This window comes from Cucurbita pepo, chromosome LG10 (assembly GCF_002806865.2).
Source record: "Cucurbita pepo subsp. pepo cultivar mu-cu-16 chromosome LG10, ASM280686v2, whole genome shotgun sequence".
Lineage (NCBI taxonomy): Eukaryota > Viridiplantae > Streptophyta > Magnoliopsida > Cucurbitales > Cucurbitaceae > Cucurbita > Cucurbita pepo.
The window spans coordinates 8772822-8787822 of NC_036647.1; the positions used below are offsets into that span (position 1 = coordinate 8772822).

At 38.0% G+C, this 15001-nt stretch overlaps 3 protein-coding genes across 3 annotated transcripts; 2 read left to right on the forward strand and 1 right to left on the reverse strand.

Annotated features, from left to right (window-relative positions):
- Positions 1-2545: 2545 nt before the first annotated feature.
- Positions 2546-8410, forward strand: LOC111803457 (cellulose synthase A catalytic subunit 3 [UDP-forming]-like). Its single transcript, XM_023687860.1, has 14 exons — positions 2546-3010; positions 3092-3287; positions 3406-3572; positions 3674-3743; positions 3845-4046; positions 4877-5143; positions 5219-5564; positions 5651-5788; positions 5875-6000; positions 6082-6294; positions 6388-6652; positions 6759-6961; positions 7071-7421; positions 7531-8410. The coding sequence occupies exons 1-14, from the start codon at positions 2987-2989 to the stop codon at positions 8113-8115; spliced, it is 3153 nt and encodes a 1050-aa protein (XP_023543628.1). The 5' UTR covers positions 2546-2986; the 3' UTR covers positions 8116-8410.
- Positions 8411-10752: 2342 nt separating this feature from the next.
- LOC111804479 lies at positions 10753-11171 on the reverse strand. The gene has a single exon (XM_023689302.1). It carries the CDS (start codon positions 11142-11144, stop codon positions 10848-10850), a length of 297 nt encoding a protein of 98 aa, XP_023545070.1. The 5' UTR covers positions 11145-11171; the 3' UTR covers positions 10753-10847.
- A 976-nt stretch (positions 11172-12147) lies between these two features.
- LOC111804311 (40S ribosomal protein S2-4-like) lies at positions 12148-13796 on the forward strand. Its single transcript, XM_023689066.1, has 2 exons — positions 12148-12873; positions 13452-13796. Exons 1-2 carry the CDS (start codon positions 12220-12222, stop codon positions 13611-13613), a joined length of 816 nt encoding a protein of 271 aa, XP_023544834.1. The 5' UTR covers positions 12148-12219; the 3' UTR covers positions 13614-13796.
- Positions 13797-15001: the final 1205 nt, after the last annotated feature.

Consider the following 15001-nt stretch of genomic DNA (forward strand, 5'->3'; position numbering starts at 1 on the left):
ATTTTGGTCCGTTACGTATTGTCATCAGTCTCACGGTTTTATAACGCGTCTGCTAGAGAGAGGTGTCCACACTGCTAGCAGATATTGTCCGCTTTGGCCTGTTATGTATCATCGTCAGCCTCACGGATTTTCAAAGCGTCTACTAGGGAGAGGTTTCCACACTTTATAAAGAATGTTTTGATTTCCCCTCCAACTAACGTGGGATCTCACAATCCACCCCCGTAGGGGCCAACGTTCTCAATAACACATCACCCTCTGACTCTAATACCATTTGTAACAGCCTCAGCTCACCGCTAGCAAATATTGTCCGCTTTGTCCCGTTACATATCGTTGTCAGCTTCACGGTTTTACAACATGTCTGCTAGGGAGAGGCTTCCACACCCTTATAAGGAATGTTTCGTTCCCCTCTCCAACCAAGGTGGGATCTCACAAGAATTTATGTCTTTTAAGAATAAATATTTATATATTTTAGTAATGAATTGTCTAGTGGATAAAGCAGATTGCAGTAGCACGGTACAGAGTGTCTTGTAATCTATTCCTGTTTGGTCTTAATAAAGACCGTAAGTGTTCTCACAAAAGAGTTGTGTTCAACACCCTTCAATACTCGATTTAGTGAAAGGCTATAAGATGTAGCAAGAGCTTAGAGAATTAGAGTTGACAACGTCTTTTAGGGTTATAGTGATCTACGTAAGGGTGCACGTTAGCACTCCTACAAGAAAACGACCTCGTTAACCCCTTATTGGTTTCATATATTATAATAACCTAACATTTTGAGCTTAGAACGACTAAGGTCGTTACTACATGCATACTGAAAACAATTGAAAACCCGCATAAAAAGGCTATCAGAGAAAATATTTTCTCGTCTTGACCCTATGACACGTTTAGCAAATAGTTTCTGTCACTGCCTTCCATGTCCTTATCTTTACTTAAAAGGAAGAGTTCTAGAACATGTCGAGTATTAAAAATACCCAATAATTTACCCTGTTGCTGGATTTATGATATGCAATCACGAGCAACACGATCTATGCTAACATAACTATAACGAAATCTAAAACTTTCATATGCACGATTCAATCTCGATCGCTTTCATGTACACTAAACCCTCAAAGCATGCATCGTTTCATGCATTCTAGGACCCTTTACGTATGCATTACTTTCATATACACCGACTTTACGTACATTACCTTCATGTATTTAAGGCTCTCGAACATGCAACACTTTCATGTCGTCAAAATTGAAAAGAATAGAATTTGTTTCAATATCTCATGATTTTGATAACCGTACATATGCATGAGGTCCTGCATACAAAACATCAGTTTATGTTAAGAATGAGATAGAAAATATAATTGGGAAGGTGTATATTATCATTGATATTGATATCCTTTAAATAGGATACAAGCTAGTACAAATGAGGAAAATATAAAATAATTAAATACTAGAATAAAATAAAATATACTATAAATCTAACCATAAATGGAAGAATATTAAGATATAATATCTAGGATATATTCCATAAATAATATATCTCAACAGTTTAATAATACGATACAATGTAGAAGATTTTCATCTGCAAACATACTTTTATTCTCAATATATAACCGTCCTGATTTTTACCTGATACATGATTAAATTAGGACTAAAATTTTAAAATTACACTTAGTCAGGCTAATCATAAACATAATTTAAAGATAGTAATCGAATCAAAGAAATACTAACGGTTTATATATAATGTAATGACCCAGATCCCACCGCTAGTAGATATTGTCCTTTTTGGACTTTCCCTTTCGGGCTTCCCCTCAAGGCTTTAAAACGCGTCTGTTATGGGAAGGTTTCCACACTCTTATAAATGGTGGTCTGTTCTCCTCCCTAACCAATGTGGGACATCACAATTCACCCCCCTTCGGGGCCAGCGTCCTCGCTGGCACTCTTTCCTTCTTCCAATCGATGTGGGACCGCCCCCAAATCCACCCCCCTTGGGGCCCAACGTCCTTACTGGCACACCATCTCGTGTCTACCCCCTTTCGGGGAACAGTGAGAAGGCTGGCACATCGTTCGGTGTCTGGCTCTGATACCACTTGTAAATACCCAGATCCACTGCTAGCCGACATATTGTCATCTTTGGGCTTTCTCGTGAGGGAAGCCTGAAAGGAAAAGCCCAAAGAGACAATATCTGCTAGCGGTCCCTCAAGGGAAAGCCCAAAGAAGACAATATCTGCTAGCGGTCCCTAAAGGGAAAACCCAAAGAGAACAATATTTGCTAGCGGTGGATCTGAATCATTATATATAACATCAAAATGTTTATAGACAATATATGAGATATTAATAGACGGTTTTTATCATATATTAAATATGTAAAAATTATTTAATTTTTAAAAAATATAGTACTAATAGTAAAAAATATTTTAAAATTTTTTAAAAATATTAGGGAAGGTTTTTAATGAAAGTTTAAAAGTTTTTTTGAAACTAGAGGAATGGTAATGATATTTATTTTTTAAATAAAATGAAAAATTGTAAGGATATTTTTGTTAAATTGAAAAAAAAGGAAAATTGAAGATTGAAGTTCATTTGGATGGTTGTTCTACAGTCCACTGAGAAGGGAGTATCAGAAAAACCCAATCAAAATCAGACATTCAGATAAGAACAGGAAAAATGCTTAGAAAATTTCAATGAGAAGAAGTATCTGAAAAGAAAAGAGTACAAAATTTCACCAAGAAGACCCGAGGGTGGATTGGATTGGATTGGATTGGATTGGATCTGTGTTGTCTCAGCGTCGGTGGCTTTTCTGAGATCTCTGACCCTTGAAATTCCTTTGATCTTCTTCTTCCATCGATTTCTTCGCCCGTCGCACCATTTTTTAACGAATCCTCTGGATCTCCATTTTTTTTTTCTTGGAAGATTGAGTTTCCATGAAGTAAACTAGAGTTGTTCCTTGTTCCTTGCTTGTGTTGCTTAGGATCGAGGAGGATCTTCGATTGAACCAGCGGCCATGGAGGTCGATCCAAATTCTGGGGTAATTTAACCGTTTACTTGTTCTTACTTCTGTTTTTCTAACTCTATTTTCTGATTTGATGATTTTTGTTTCAATTTATAGAAATCGTTGAAACAGATTGGGGGCGGCCAGGTTTGTCAGATCTGCAGCGATTCCGTCGGCACGACGGCTGACGGTGAGCCGTTTGTTGCGTGTGATGTTTGTGCGTTTCCGGTTTGCCGTCCCTGTTACGAGTACGAGAGGAAAGACGGGAATCAGTCTTGCCCTCAATGCAAGACCAAATACAAGTGGCATAAAGGTTTTGATTCGATCCTTTCAACTATTTTAGTTAGATTTTCTTTCGTAGTTCTTGAACGATTAAAATGATGAGAAATTTCAATGGTTATGTGATGGATCGATTTGTTCTTGGCCATTAGGAAGTCCTCCTGTTCATGGAGAGGCAGTGGAAGATGTTGATGGTAATGGAGCGGAAGGGGCGCAAGAAAGGCATCATAAGAAGCCAGAGCGCACGCTTAGCTGGGATACCAATTATGATAAGGAGGGATCGTTTAATCACATTCCTTTGCTCACCACTGGACGATCTGTAAGCTGTTCTAGCAGCTTACTTTACTTTATTCAATTTTGTTTCTGTTTGTTGGATTTGGAATTGAATTGGGTTGTTTTCTGGTGTTCTCTTTGCTCAAGGTTTCTGGAGAACTGTCTGCTGCATCTCCCGAGCGGCTCTCCATGGCATCGCCTGAAAGTGGGAGTCGAGGTAAGCTCATACGTTTGATATCTTGTGTCGTGTGATATGTCGGAAAAGGAAGATTTCTTTTGTCATGATAGTTATGTCGATATTTGTTTGATAATTGGCAGCTAACTATCGAATCATGGATCAATCGAGGGACTCGGGATCGGCTAGGTTTGGCAATGTAGCCTGGAAAGAGAGGATAGATAGTTGGAAGGTGAAGCAGGACAAGAGTGTGCCGCCGATGAGTGTTAGTCATGCTCCTTCTGAAGGGAGGGGTGGTGCTGATTTTGATGCTAGCACTGATGTCATGATCGATGATTCTTTACTGTAAGTGCTTCACTTGCTCTCTTGTTTTTTTGTATTTTATACCATTTCTTAGCATTCAACTGTTGAATTGCACTTCGTAATAGTAATATGTTTTTGTGAACTCCAACTTTGATATAAATGGTGGAATCAAATTGATTTTGACATCAAGCATTAGATCGCTTATCTCAGTTAAGAATAGTCATGAAAAAAATAGGTCCAAAATCACGATCAATTCCTTTTTCAAATCCCATAGGGGCTGCATGAGTCTTTCCCATAAATGACCTATGAATAGGAAGAATCCTAGAATAAAATGAGAGATAGCTAACCAACTTCTAGGAGAGACATAATTGACTGCATTAATTTCGGTAGCTATGCCACTCACGAAATTTAACGAACCTAAGGAGCATGAGTCATATATTCCGCAGAATGTCGTTCTTGCCAAGGTTGTATGTCTTTTTTCAGCTTACTCAAGTCCAAACCATTAGGACCCTTTAGTGGTTTTAACCAAGGAGCACGCAGATCCCAAAAACGCGTAGTCTCTCCCCAAAAAATGACTTATCCGGTCAGAAACAAGGAAAAACTTAATTTCAGCCATGTTGGAAACTGTCATATTGTTTTCATAAAAATTCTGGTTTTCTATCGTCTCTTTTCTGAAAAAGAATATGTTCTATATATCTCGAAGTTTCAACTTAGCGAACGGATATTATGTTTTCAACTCAGGTAGCATCAATCTGTGTTAATGGAATTCAACCGATCAAACTTTCCACTCATAAATTTCTTGCTTTCTAACAGATATTTGTGCTTTGTACGAGAATAATCTGCTAAACATTACTCATTTGTTGGCATTGCAGGAATGACGAAGCTCGTCAGCCTCTATCGAGGAAGGTTTCTATTCCGTCCTCTAGGATTAACCCTTATAGGATGGTCATAGTTCTGCGGCTTATTATTCTTTGCATCTTCTTGCACTACCGGATTACAAATCCAGTTCCGAATGCCTTTGCTCTGTGGTTAATATCAGTGATTTGTGAGATATGGTTTGCTGTATCTTGGATTTTGGATCAGTTCCCCAAATGGCTTCCGGTCAACCGGGAGACATATCTTGATAGGCTTGCTCTACGGTAACGTTCTAGCTTTCATTATGAGCAATGTTCATTTTGATGTTTGCCTAACCTTCAAATATTTATGGTTTGCAGATATGATCGTGAAGGAGAGCCGTCTCAGTTGGCTGCTGTCGACATATTTGTCAGTACTGTCGACCCTCTGAAAGAACCTCCCCTCGTCACAGCCAATACGGTCCTATCGATTCTCTCTGTGGACTATCCAGTTGATAAAGTTTCTTGCTATGTATCAGATGACGGAGCTGCTATGTTAACATTTGAAGCCTTGTCTGAAACATCAGAATTTGCAAGAAAATGGGTTCCTTTCTCCAAGAAATACAGCATTGAGCCACGAGCACCCGAGTGGTATTTTTCTCAGAAGATCGATTACTTAAAGGACAAGGTTCATCCATCATTCGTGAAGGATCGGAGAGCGATGAAGGTAGTAACTCCAGATTCCTCTATATCATTTTCTTTCATAAAAGTTACTTTATCATCTCCATAGTTGACCGTGCTTTTGTGTTACAGAGAGAATACGAGGAGTTTAAAATCCGTATCAATGGACTCGTTGCTAAGGCACAGAAAGTTCCTGATGAAGGGTGGGTCATGCAAGACGGTACGCCATGGCCGGGAAATAACACTAGAGATCATCCAGGAATGATACAGGTCTGTACGGTGTCTGTGTCTGCTTCTTCATTCTTGCTTCCTACTTTAATATATTCTCTTCTTGTTTCTTCAATATAAATTTTCAGGTTTTCTTAGGCCACAGTGGAGGACTCGATACTGAGGGTAACGAGCTTCCACGTCTGGTTTACGTTTCTCGTGAGAAGCGTCCTGGTTTCCAACATCACAAAAAGGCTGGTGCTATGAATGCTCTTGTGAGTAAATTGCTCTAGAAAATTTCTATACCTCTCTGGACTCTTATATCTTTCTTCAAATGATTGAGTACCTCTATACAGGTTCGGGTATCTGCCGTGCTTACCAATGGACCGTTCTTGTTAAATCTTGATTGTGATCACTACATAAACAACAGTAAAGCGTTGCGGGAAGCTATGTGTTTTATGATGGATCCTAACCTTGGAAAATCAGTTTGCTATGTTCAGTTTCCACAGAGGTTCGATGGGATTGATAGAAATGATCGATATGCTAACCGAAACACTGTTTTCTTCGATGTAAGTTTTGTTTACCCATCTTTGTCTAGATTATCTTCAGTGGCTGTGTGAAATGTATGTATAATTTATTAAAATTTTATGTGGGTTGTATAGATCAATCTTCGAGGCTTGGACGGTATTCAAGGTCCCGTTTATGTGGGAACGGGATGTGTTTTCAATCGAACTGCGTTGTATGGCTACGAACCCCCTCTCAAGCCCAAGCATAAAAAACCAGGGCTATTCTCGAGTTGCTTTGGGAAGTCGAAAAAGAAAAGTTCTAAATCAAAAAGAAAAGATTCTGATAAGAAGCAAACGAGTAAAAATGTCGATCCCACCGTGCCAATATTCAACCTCGAGGATATTGAGGAAGGAGTTGAAGGTAAGTAACTCCAGTTTTCAAGTGTTTTATCTTCAAGGAAGCAACCTAACATTTTAGCTTGTATCTTGAAATGGAGGTGTTAATGTCCATACATCATTCGATGCAGGTGCCGGGTTTGATGACGAGAAATCGCTGCTAATGTCGCAAATGAGCCTGGAGAAGAGGTTCGGTCAATCGGCTGTATTTGTTGCTTCCACGCTAATGGAGAACGGTGGCGTGCCACAGTCTGCCACTCCGGAATCGCTCCTTAAAGAAGCAATTCACGTCATCAGTTGTGGATACGAGGATAAAACAGACTGGGGAAGTGAAGTATGAATCTATCTCCCTCTAAGGCCATTAATTTATGTTACATTTTCTATTTGCTACGAGACGATGTAACATTTGCACGACTAACTGATGTTTAACATTGGTGGTGCAGATCGGATGGATCTACGGTTCGGTCACAGAAGATATTTTGACAGGGTTCAAGATGCACGCCCGTGGTTGGAGATCGATCTATTGCATACCGGACCGTCCTGCATTTAAAGGGTCTGCTCCCATTAATCTTTCTGATCGTCTTAACCAAGTGCTTCGGTGGGCGTTAGGTTCGGTCGAAATTCTTTTCAGTCGGCATTGTCCTATGTGGTACGGTTATGGTGGACGGTTGAAATGGCTCGAGCGATTTGCTTATGTTAACACTACCATTTACCCAATAACATCAATTCCTCTTCTTGCCTATTGTACCTTGCCTGCAATATGTCTGCTCACTGGAAAGTTCATCATTCCTCAGGTAAAAAGAATCATATACGTTTTTACTACAAACGTATTAGCTTTCGCTCGCTCGAGTATCACTGAAACGACGAACATATTCTTTGTTGTTTATTCTTCTTTCATTACAGATCAGTAATCTTGCCAGCATTTGGTTCATTTCTCTGTTTCTTTCCATCTTTGCTACTGGTATTCTGGAAATGAGATGGAGCGGTGTCGGGATCGATGAATGGTGGAGAAACGAGCAGTTCTGGGTTATCGGAGGTGTGTCGGCCCATCTGTTTGCCGTGTTCCAAGGTCTTCTTAAAGTTCTTGCTGGAATCGATACCAACTTCACGGTTACTTCAAAAGCATCTGACGAAGATGGAGATTTTGCTGAGCTCTACTTGTTCAAGTGGACAACTCTTCTCATTCCCCCAACTACTCTCCTGATTATCAACATAGTAGGAGTTGTTGCTGGAATTTCTTATGCCATTAACAGTGGCTATCAATCTTGGGGTCCCCTTTTCGGCAAACTGTTCTTCGCGTTCTGGGTGATTATTCATCTCTATCCCTTCCTCAAGGGTCTGATGGGTCGCCAGAACCGAACTCCCACGATCGTGGTTGTCTGGTCCATCCTCCTTGCCTCAATCTTCTCCCTCTTATGGGTTCGGATCGATCCCTTCACAACTCGGGTAACTGGTCCTGACGTCGAACAATGTGGAATCAACTGCTAAAGAGTAATGAACAAAACAACACAGTCGAACTGGAATCTCGAAGCTAATGCAGGTACGTACGATCCTAGCTTATCGATCGACGACGTGTTTAATTAAGTTTATTTGGTGCTGTGTTTGAGAGATAGATTGCAGAGGTTGATATGATGATCCTCTTCAAATTTTTTGGCCTCCCCCATAGTGTTCTTTGTATGTACAAACTTGTTATTCTTTCTTCCCATTATTTAAGGCTTCTTGTGTACTTTTGTAAGCTTTATATTGAAAGAAATGATTGATATTGGAGAGTGTTTTAATTAAAGCAGCAAATGAAAGTGAAAGAAAAAGCCCAAAAGTTCCTTCAAAAGTGAACATAGTTTGAATTTGGTTGCTTAATCACTTTACAAACGGCCATTGTTGAAGACTTTAGATATTGGATATGCTTTTTTTTTTTTGTGGGACTTCTCATATTCAATATTCAAAAGTGGATTCGGAGTAGATATATTTTTTAAAGTTCAATGATCGGTTATATGTTTTTTAAAGCTGCTTTGTTGTAAAAGAAGCAAATGGTCGAGAAAGAAATGAAAATAAAGCTAATTACGTCCAAAAGTGGAAGATGAGATTTCACATCGATTAGAGAGAAGAACGAGCGTTAGCGAGGACGTTGGATTCCAAGGGGAGGTGGATTGTAAGATTGCACATTGGTTGGAGAGAGAACGAAACATTCATTATAATGGTGTGAAAACCTCTCATTAACATATAGTTTAAAGAGGACTAACAGATACATTTAAAGGGAACTCAAAGAGGACTACTCAAAGAGGACTAATAGACACAAACACATGACTAACAGACACTTAAAGGGAGCTCAAAGAGGACTAATAGACACAAACACATGACTAACAGACACTTAAAGGGAGCTCAAAGAGGACTAACAGACACAGACACAAGGGAGCTCAAAGAGGACTGTTCAAAGAGGACTAACAGACACGTTTAAAGGAGCTAAAACAAAGAGGACTAACAGACACGTTAAGGGAAAGCTAAAAAAAGGACTGAACAGACACATTTAAAGGGGGCTCAAAGAGGACTAACAGACACGTTTAAAGGGAATGCTAAAAAAGGACTAACGTGAGAGGACTAACATAACAGACACGTTTAAAGGGAAAGAAGGACTAACAGACAAAGGAGAGGGCAATATCTACTAATAGTAGGCTTGAGCTGTTACATGTCCCTAATAAACCAACCAGTTAACCTAATTCAATGGATGTTCGTTCTTTCGTTTGAGAGAGACATTTTTTTAAGTTCAATAATCTATTATAGACTTTTTAAAGTTACGTTACACAAACCGTAGTTTATTGTAAAAGAAGTAACTATGACTAAAGGGTGTCCACTAATAATAAACCAACCAATTGACCTTATTTTTAACCATTTGTTCTTACGATTCCGTACATAGTAGACATTTAAAAAAAAAATTCAATGACCTATTATACACTTTTTAAAGTTCTTATACAAACGGTAAACGAAGCAAATGGTCGGAAAAGAATGAAAATATAACTAGCTACGTCCCAAGTCGGTCTCCAATAAACCAACCAATTGACCTGTTTCCATGACCGTTCATTCTTTCGGTTCGGTTCGATTTTGATAGCACATAAGTGCATCAATGGTACCTTGTAGCATAAACAGGGATATCTTGTCAAAAGGAATAAACCATGAAAAACAGCTTTTCCAAAAGTGGGACCCTTCACTCCCAAAGTTTTCCCCTTTTTCTCTCATTTATAATATTTTCTTAATTTTTTTTTTAAATTTTAATTAATTAATTAATTTTTAATAAGTTGTTGACTAAGTTATTAAATAAATAATAGCATCATTAGTCTTTGAAAGTTTCTAATTTAATTTATTTAATATATTAAAAAATCATTTTAATCCTTTTCAATTTTATTCTATTTTTATTTTTATTTTTATTAAAATTACTTCAATAATAATAATTTATGGTATTTTCGGCTCAATTCAGTAGAGATATATATGGGTTACATGTTGGTTAATAGCTAAAATCTCATTCAGTTCAAATATTACACCTCCCCTTAGATTAAGGCTTCACTCATTTGAAGTCTTAGTCATTTTTTACTGCGTTCGAGGAGACTTGACTCCTTTTCTTTTCGAGTCCTTTGTTCGACATTTGAGGATTTACCAATCTATTGGCACGACTAAGTTTAAGGCATGACCCTGATACCATGTTAAACGAACATGACTCTCCACAATGGTATGATATTGTCCACCTTGCTTTGGGCTTCCTAAAAGGCCTCATATCAATGGAGAGAGTATTCTTTGTTTATAAACTCATGATCATTTCCTAAATTAGCGGATGTGGACTTTCATCATCCAATATCATTGACATTAGTTACCAACGTTAAATATTTTTAATCTTTTCAAAAATAGGATAAGATTGGGTTGGGTTGTAATCCTATTTTCGGGTTTGTCGAGTTAACCCGACCTAAACAAATTTTCAACTTTCAAACCATTCAACCCTACCCAAATCGAAAAAAAATAAAAACCCTGAGTTGGATTGGGTAGCTCAGATTGATCGGACTATCAGATCATATAAACAGTTCTAAAATGATACTTTAACGTATTTTGTTGATCGAGATTTCTAATATTTTAGAGGCAAAATTAGAGAAAAATGGAAAGTAATTAAGAGCAAAGCACATAGAGAGTCATTTTCTTTAGTTCCCTTTGGTTACAAATAGACACATAATCTACCTGCCTCACTTCTTCTCCTCCGCCGCTTCCGGCGGCGGAGTAGCGACGCCGCCGTCAATGCAGCTCCTGCACGTTCTTTCTACCCAACCTTCAATGTCATTTTCTCCGTCAGCACCACCGCCGCCGGAATGGTTTCCGCCGCAGAAGCGAGCCAAGATCCGAGCAATGACACCCAAAATTATGATGACTGCCAGCACCACCACCAGCGTCTGGATGGACTGACCAGAGTGGGATGGCTCAGTCGCCGTCGCCGGAGTTGGGTCCGGCAGCGGCTGCATTTGATTTGCTGCTGTCGCCCACATTTAGGAGTAATTGAGCTCTGCAACGGATACATAAAAAGAATGAACAGCAGAGGTTCAAGAAGTAGATGCCCTATTACAATAATAATAATAATAATAATAATAATAATAATAATAAAATAAATAAAAATAAATAAATAATAAAAAATAAAAACGGTCGTTTTTAAGGTTTTGTTTATGATTTCTGAAAATAAAATACTTTAAAAAAAAAAAAATAATAATAATAATAATTAAATATATGTTTGAGAGTTAATTTTACTAATTTTATTTAGATAAATTATTAAAATAGTTTTAATCAATTAAATATTACTATAATTTTCATTCATTTATAAATAATGATTATAAAAAATAAATTTAAAATTCGTTTAATATTGTAATTTTTAAATATACAAAAACTTTAAACCCTAATGAGTACCTTTAAATTTTATTTTTTTAAATTTTTTATAAGTTATTAAAATTATCTGTCTAATGGTATATTTTATTTGGCCATTTTTAAAATTTATAAAGTCGAACAAAATTGAAAAATTAATAAATTTTAAAAAATATTGATGATATTGAAATTTGAAGGATTTTATCTTCTGCTCGTAAAATTAAAAGTTTAAAGATTTATTTGCGGAGCTAATTTTTTAACTGATATTTTAATAATTTAAACTCAAATTAATAATGGTATAAATTTAAGAATTAGTTTATATTATTTGTGAGTGATTTAAAAAAAATACCTAAATTTATTTAAAATAACGTAAAAGTAAGAATTAATCTGGGCCTGAACTAGATTTGGGCCAGAAAATCTCATTGAATTATGGGCCAGATTATTTGGGCCTAGATTTAATTGGGCTAACTCTATCTTTTCATGGGCTGGACTGGTTCGGGTTCTTAAGTTGGGCCTGAACTAGATTTGGGCCTAAAGCGGTTCATTCTAAATCTGTATCCAAACACCCCCAAAAGTGAACCCATCAAATCTTAAACTCGCAGTAGCCCCGTATATAAATTTCTTCATTAGGGTTTTCATCCTCTTCATACACTCTCCAAGTTCCAATCTCTCCCCCCATTTTCTCTTGCAGCTGCGCGAACCCTAATCATGGCTGAAAGAGGAGGAGACCGAGGCGGCTTCGGCAGAGGATTCGGCGGTAGAGGCCGGGGTGGGGACCGTGGCCGTGGACGACGTCGCGCAGGTCGCCGTGATGAAGAGGAAAAATGGGTTCCAGTCACCAAGCTTGGGCGTCTTGTGAAGGAAGGTAAGATTCAATCACTTGAGCAGATTTACCTTCACTCTCTCCCAATCAAGGAGCACCAGATCGTCGATACTCTCATCGGCCCCAGCCTCAAGGATGAGGTCATGAAGATTATGCCTGTGCAGAAACAGACCCGGGCTGGACAGAGGACTAGGTTTAAGGCCTTCGTTGTCGTCGGCGACGGAAATGGCCATGTCGGATTGGGAGTTAAGTGCAGTAAGGAGGTGGCGACTGCTATTCGTGGATCGATTATATTGGCTAAGTTGTCAGTGATCCCTGTTAGGAGGGGTTATTGGGGTAACAAGATTGGAAAGCCACATACCGTTCCTTGCAAGGTTACTGGTAAGTGTGGCTCTGTCACTGTACGTATGGTCCCTGCTCCTCGTGGTGCTGGTATTGTCGCTGCACGGGTTCCCAAGAAGGTGCTTCAGTTTGCTGGTATTGATGATGTTTTCACATCTTCCCGGGGATCGACCAAGACACTTGGAAACTTCGTGAAGGTATATCATAATATGATGCAAGATCCATCTCATCTGTTATGCTAAATATATGATTGACATTTAAGGTGTCCATTATTACAATTTAGATTCGTAATTAGTCGAACCTTATGAGATTTTGAGTAGTAGTCTACCCATGGTTTGTTGTTGATATTTTACTGATCTGGGTTGTTCTTTCTTTGGATTCTTCTCTTTGTTTGTTCATCCGTTTTATTTAAATAATGTGGAATTCACTTGAATGTTGTGGTTTAAATCAGAGTACAGGATATGCCTTGTGTATGATTTTAGATACGTGTGTGATTTGTAAATGCTTAACAGCTTAACAGTTTAGATGTAACTTTTGATGTGTTTAGATTAGAGAACTTCAAATTTTTCTTATGATTAAATGGCATGGAATTGGTTGATCGTGCCTTTGTATGCAAATATGTGTGAAAAGGCATCGATAAAGATTGTTCTTTTCTTAAATGGGTTGATGTGGTTTGCTATTTAATGTTGAACATGAACTATGTAACGTTCAATCTGTTCGTATGAAATCTGGATTTGATTTATTCTGTCGTTCTAATTTGTTTCCATTTTGGCAGGCTACCTTCGATTGTCTATTGAAAACCTATGGTTTCCTCACACCCGAGTTCTGGAAGGAGACTCGTTTCACGAAATCGCCATTCCAAGAGCACACGGATCTGTTGGCGAAACCGACCGTGAAGGCATTGTTGTTGGACGATGCCGAGAGGGTCAATGCTTAAGTCGCTTGGGTATGTTTTCACAAAAAGAGAAGAATGTTTTTGTTAGGAACTTCATAGTTTATGCTTTCTGTTGAGTTGTTTTACATTCATGGATAGTGTTCTATCTGATTCTTATTGGTACTTTGAACTGTGTTTTTTTTTTTTTGTGTTTCTGAATCCAATTAACGCTTGATTTTGAATGCATCAATCGCTTACATTAGAATCAAAGCTAAGAAGAATGTTACAATGGAAATTAAGAACTTTGAAACGATGTATTATTTATATGATGTTTATTTACTATTTCAAGTATAATGATGAATTTAATTAAACTCAAGAAGAATATATAGTTTAATGATTATTATGGCCAAATTAATTTTGTAATGTAATTTAACCTATTCTATTTTCGAAGAGGAAGATGATCTATATATAGAGATGACCATTTTATTACCCCCCTCAAATGAGAGGAGATGTCACGTTTAGATGGAGAAAGAGGAGACAGTGAGAATTCTTGTTGAATGAGGAGAGTGAGAATTCTCGTTAATTCTCGTTGAATGAGGAGAGAGTGAGAATTCTCGTTGAATGAGGAGAGAGTGAGAATTCTCGTTGAATGAGGAGAGAGTGAGAATTCTCGTTGAATGAGGAGAGAGTGAGAATTCTCGTTGAATGAGGAGAGAGTGAGAATTCTCGTTGAATGAGGAGAGAGTGAGAATTCTCGTTGAATGAGGAGAGAGTGAGAATTCTCGTTGAAGGAGGAGAGAGTGAGAATTCTCGTTGAAGGAGGAGAGAGTGAGAATTCTCGTTGAAGGAGGAGAGAGTGAGAATTCTCGTTAATGCTCGTTGAAGGAGGAGAGAGTGAGAATTCTCGTTAATGCTCGTTGAACGAGGGAGTGAGAGTGAGAATTCTCGTTAATGCTCGTTGAACGAGGGAGTGAGAGTGAGAATTCTCGTTAATGCTCGTTAAATGAGGGAGATTGAGTGAGAATTCTTGTAAATTTAAATTCTCGTTAAATGAGGAGTGAGTGAGAATTTTCGTCAAATGAGAGGAGGGAGTGAGATGTTTTGTGATAGTCTTGTGTGTAAGATGTTTTGTCAAATGAGAATTTTCGTCAAATGAGAGGAGGGAGTGAGATGTTTCGTCAAATTCTCGTTAAACTCGCAAGGAAAGCCTCTTTCTTTCTTTCTCTGATTCCGGGTAAGATGTTTTGTGTGTAATAGTCTTTCAGGGCAAAAACTTGATAGTGCAAAGGTTCCCATTTTGTGTGTAATGGTCTTTCTGGGCAAAAACTTGATAGAGCAAAGGAGGATGTTTTATGGGTAATATGCAATGTAGATTACACAGAATTTGGGAAAATTCCTCTTTGCAAAATACTTTTTAAAAAAAATTGTTTTAAAAAAATCCTTTAACAAAA